Source organism: Hippocampus comes, unplaced genomic scaffold (genome assembly GCF_001891065.2).
Source record: "Hippocampus comes isolate QL1 unplaced genomic scaffold, H_comes_QL1_v1.1 scaffold610, whole genome shotgun sequence".
NCBI lineage: Eukaryota > Metazoa > Chordata > Actinopteri > Syngnathiformes > Syngnathidae > Hippocampus > Hippocampus comes.
Window position 1 is genome coordinate 6,559 of NW_017805377.1, and position 4,209 is coordinate 10,767.

The 4,209-nt window shown below is 43.8% G+C and overlaps 3 protein-coding genes across 5 annotated transcripts in view; all 3 read left to right on the forward strand.

Moving 5' to 3' along the window:
• The first annotated feature begins 56 nt into the window (after positions 1-56).
• Positions 57-2,171, forward strand: LOC109517149 (cathepsin L-like). The gene is made up of 5 exons (XM_019872119.1): positions 57-157; positions 677-819; positions 916-1,113; positions 1,196-1,387; positions 1,971-2,171. Exons 1-5 carry the CDS (start codon positions 61-63, stop codon positions 2,148-2,150), a joined length of 810 nt encoding a protein of 269 aa, XP_019727678.1. The 5' UTR covers positions 57-60; the 3' UTR covers positions 2,151-2,171.
• A 672-nt stretch (positions 2,172-2,843) lies between these two features.
• The window catches only part of LOC109517147 (cathepsin L1-like), a 16,863-nt gene continuing 15,497 nt past the window's right edge, over positions 2,844-4,209 (forward strand). The window contains exon 1 of the mRNA XM_019872115.1: positions 2,844-2,920. The gene's annotated coding sequence lies outside the window, so the exon portion shown is untranslated. The remainder of the gene's footprint in view (positions 2,921-4,209) is intronic.
• Positions 2,854-4,209, forward strand: part of LOC109517148 (cathepsin L1-like) — an 8,149-nt gene continuing 6,793 nt past the window's right edge. For 2 of the 3 annotated variants that reach the window (XM_019872116.1, XM_019872118.1), the window contains exons 1-2: positions 2,854-2,920; positions 3,882-3,983. In XM_019872116.1, coding sequence (XP_019727675.1) covers positions 3,887-3,983 — 97 coding nt within the window. In that variant the 5' untranslated portion in view covers positions 2,854-2,920; positions 3,882-3,886. Of the gene's footprint in view, positions 2,921-3,876; positions 3,984-4,209 lie in introns of those variants that run through there. The other variant, XM_019872117.1, reaches the window with a different exon arrangement.

Consider the following 4,209-nt stretch of genomic DNA (forward strand, 5'->3'; position numbering starts at 1 on the left):
CGCAGCGTGAAGAAAAAAAAAAAAAAAAAACTTTTTCTTTTTTCTCAAAGATCAGACAGGATGAATCTGCTGCTTGCTGTTGCCTTTCTGGCTGTGGCCAGCTGTGCGAGCATCTCTCTGGAGGATCTGGAGTTCCACGCATGGAAGCTCAAGTTTGGTGAGGTGCCAATTCGTCTTTATTTGATGTATCTTAATAGAACAGCCTAAATCCTATTTTGCCCCAAAAATCTCCTCAGGATGCTGGCGACCTCTGCTAAAATCGGATAAATCCTTCATTAAACAGATTTATTTCGAATGAACGAACATAAAACATTCATTTATAAACAAAATAGAATCAAAATTTGCTCACGCTTATCCTGCCCCCCCCCCCGCAAAAAAAAAAGACTGGCCATTATTTCAGTAGGGAAATTATGTATGTTTTTTTTTTTTCAGTGAAAATTGTAAAATAGAATAACAACAGGAAATTATCACCTGAACTTTTCCAACATTTACTGTTAAAAACCAGTACCAGGGTAACGTAATTTCTCTTTGCCTTTAATTTGAAATCAGGACAAAGCAACAGTTGAACACCTTCCTCATGCGCAACAACATCAAATTCCAAGAGGCTGCTGTATCAAACTAGCCATGTTTTTCAAGGGCGTGGCAGAATTCATCATTTTCCTGTTCTGATTGACAGGGAAGTCCTACAGCTCTCCGTCAGAAGAGTCTGACCGCAAGACCATCTGGTTGAACAACCGAAGACTGGTGCTCGTGCACAACATCATGGCCGATCAAGGCATGAAGTCCTACCGCCTCGGCATGACCTTCTTTGCCGATCTGGTAAGAAAACCAACTCGCCGTTTCAACTCCAGCGTTGTCTTGACTGAATTCTTACAACGAAATGTCGAGACCGCTAAGAGTGTCTGCCCTGATTAGGAAAACAAGGAGTACAAGCAGTTGTTTTCCCGGGGAAATCTGCTGCCCTTTAACGCTTCTGCGCCGCGGGGCGGTTCCACGTTCCTGCCATTGACCCTCGGAGCTGACCTACCACAGACTGTGGACTGGAGAAGCATGGGCTACGTCACCGAGGTCAAGGAGCAGAGGGCGTGCAATTCCTGTTGGGCCTTCAGCGCAGTACGTGCGGTGCCTCCCGTATTCCCTTGTGTCGCCTCATTGATGATGAACTTTACTCTTCAATGTTTTCCGCCTTGCCCAGACGGGCTCTTTGGAGGGCCAGACCTTCAAGAAGACGGGTAAGCTGGTGTCTCTGAGCGAGCAGCAGTTGGTGGACTGCTCTGGCCACTTCGGCAACAAGGGCTGCAAGGGAGGGCTCATGGATTACGCCTTCAAGTACATCCAGAAAAACGGGGGAATCAACACAGAGAAGTCCTATCCTTATGAGGCTCGGGTAAACCGAAATTGTCTCTGACAGCAGTGGTCCCCAACCTTTTTCGCCCCACGGACCGGTTTAATGTCAGACAATAATTTCAGGGACCGGCCTTGAAAGTGAGACGGATAAATACGACAAAATAATATATGACCTGCATGAAAACTTTGGTCTTTTTGAAACATAATAATAAACACGAATGATGACCCGAGGAATGTCCATTTTTCAAAATAAAACATCTTTCAGATTCCAAAATAAATAAAACGGAAGTAATGTAAGTTCTTTATTCTTTCTGCGCGGCCCGGTACCACAAAACCCATTGACCGGTACCGGTCCGCGGCCCGGGGGTTGGGGACCACTGTCTTACAGTGCACATAGTGACAGGCAGCTACTTTAGCCAGTTTCACAGATGGAACAGGAGAGCCAGGATTTTGTTGCCTGTACCTTTCCCACAACCTGAATCCAGATAAGCGGAGAAAAAAAAAATGCTGGATGTTTTAGATTTGATTGTCAACAAATTGTCTCTTGTCAGCTTCGGGACAACCGATTGAGTTGGTGAACTTTGTGCTGTGTCCAGTCGTCATTTGTTCCTTCTCCAAAATAGGATGGAAAGTGCCGCTACAACCCAGTCGACATCGGTGCCACATGCACAGGTTACGTCAACGTGAAAACCGGCGACGAACGCGCCCTGAAGCAGGCGGTGGCTACAGTCGGACCTGTGTCTGTTGTCATTGATGCTTCACATGAGTCCTTCCAGCTCTACGAATCAGGTGACAGACATTAGTGCGATCGAAGTGATCTAAAAAATAAATAAATAAATAAAGAAGAAAGAAAGAAACTTCGATCTGAGATTTTTTTTTTTGCAATTGTTGACAGGCGTCTACGATGAGCCAGCGTGCAGCAGCTCTAAGTTGAACCACGGAGTGCTGGCTGTAGGTTACGGCACCGACAATGGACGTGACTACTGGCTGGTCAAGAACAGGTAAACTTTCTGACGTTGTTCTTCTTTGGTTGAAGTGTTGAGTAAATGTAAAGTGTGTACTTGGCAACAAAAAGAAGGACGCCGAACACAAGCACAATTGTTCCACTCGTGTGAAGAAACTTGTGAGTGCTTTTACAATACTGCCACAGTGACGAATTGGGACACTCATTTCAAAGCCATACATGCCTCACATATGCAGTTTAATGACAACGTAACCTTGTCATTCATGGGCTGAAAATCGAAAATACAGCCCAGATCCGGGATAATTTATGAAATGTAATATTCTGACATATTAAACATTTCAGTGTTGTCTTGCGATGGAAGTTGTAAAAAAAAAAAAAAAAAAAAAAAAACCCTTTTTTTTTTTTTTAAATAAAAACACACAAGATTGATCATTTCCCCATTTCAATGATTGCTGCTGACAGCCACCTGATTGGACACATTGCAGGTCATACATGGAGCGAGCTATATAAGAGAAAGATCTGAGATCGGGCATTGCATCACCCACAAGTGGTTACCCGCGACACACACACAGGCACGCAACGCACACCGACGGCAGAACACCGAGGCAGGTAAGCAGCTCCATCAAGAACACACAAACAATGCAAATACATTCTGTGCTGTCAATCGCAGAGATGAAATGAACCTAAGACGATTCCAAATTTTGATTTTAATTGATGGCGTTTCTTGTCGAGGGAGTCTGGGGAGCTTTTGGAACAAAAGAAATCTTTTTATGAATTAATGGTATTCAATACGATGAAACCGATACCTTTTTACGAGCCTGACATGAAGCGGGTGCGGACATACATGAATTTAAACACGGATGACAACACTTGATGCTTGCCAGACCGCTGCAACTCGCCGCCACCCCCGTCAACCCCCCCGTGAAGTTCAGCGTCCACTTTGCAGGAGCGACCGCAAAGCATACTCTGTAAAATGGATGATGAACTGCGCTTGCTCCCGCGCGTTGTGGCCGTAGGCCACCCTGCAAGCAGTGAGTTTTTCCCATCACGCGGGCAATACACCGCGGCGTGGCACGTCGAGTAAAAAAAAGAAGCCTTCTGGCTCTCCAGCAAACTGTTTTATTTTGACATTTCATTGCCTTGTGTTCTAGGCTATATTCAAGTGAAGCGTTTGACTTCAACTAAAAAACATACAGTTGTATGTTAAAATGCCAGTCGGAATACAAAGTACGTTTTTTGCTGTAAAAAGTGTTGGACAGTATTGGTATTGGCAAGTACTGAAATATTTGTAGTTCTAAAAAAAAAAAAAGTGGTATCAGAGCATTTGCAACAAGTAACGACAATGATTTAATTATTTTTCTGATGTTGGGAGTTGACATTTCACTTGTAGAACGTTTTTAGAGAAAGGTGCATGGGCGACTGACGTGGTGTTTGGAGGCAACCTGGTGCCCGCGGCGCATTGACCCCTGCACGAATAGAATCGTTTCCAAATTGTGATGCAACAGGGAAGCTGTCGCAGCTTGAGGAAAAAAAAAAAAAAAAAAACTTTTTCTTTTTTCTCAAAGATCAGACAGGATGAATCTGCTGCTTGCTGTTGCCTTTCTGGCTGTGGCCAGCTGTGCGAGCATCTCTCTGGAGGATCTGGAGTTCCAAGCATGGAAGCTCAAGTTTGGTGAGGCGCCAATTCTTCTTTATTTGATGTGTCTTAATATAACAGCTTAAATCCTATTTTGCCCCAAACATCTCCTCAGGATGCTGGCGACCTCTGCTAAAAATCGGCTAAATCCTTCGTTAAACAGATTTATTTTGAATTAACGAACATAAAACATTCATTTATAAACAAAATGGAATCAAAATTTGCTCACGTTTTTCCTGCTTTCCAAAAAAAAAAAAAAAGA

Excerpts from the sequence above, each read along its gene's own strand:
- LOC109517149 (XM_019872119.1), top strand. The coding sequence starts at position 61 with ATGAATCTGCTGCTTGCTGTTGCCTTTCTGGCTGTGGCCAGCTGTGCG. Across the intron at positions 158-676 it reads CGCATGGAAGCTCAAGTTTG|GGAAGTCCTACAGCTCTCCG; the intron begins GTGAGGTGCCAA and ends TCTGATTGACAG. Across the intron at positions 1,114-1,195 it reads CCTGTTGGGCCTTCAGCGCA|ACGGGCTCTTTGGAGGGCCA; the intron begins GTACGTGCGGTG and ends CGCCTTGCCCAG.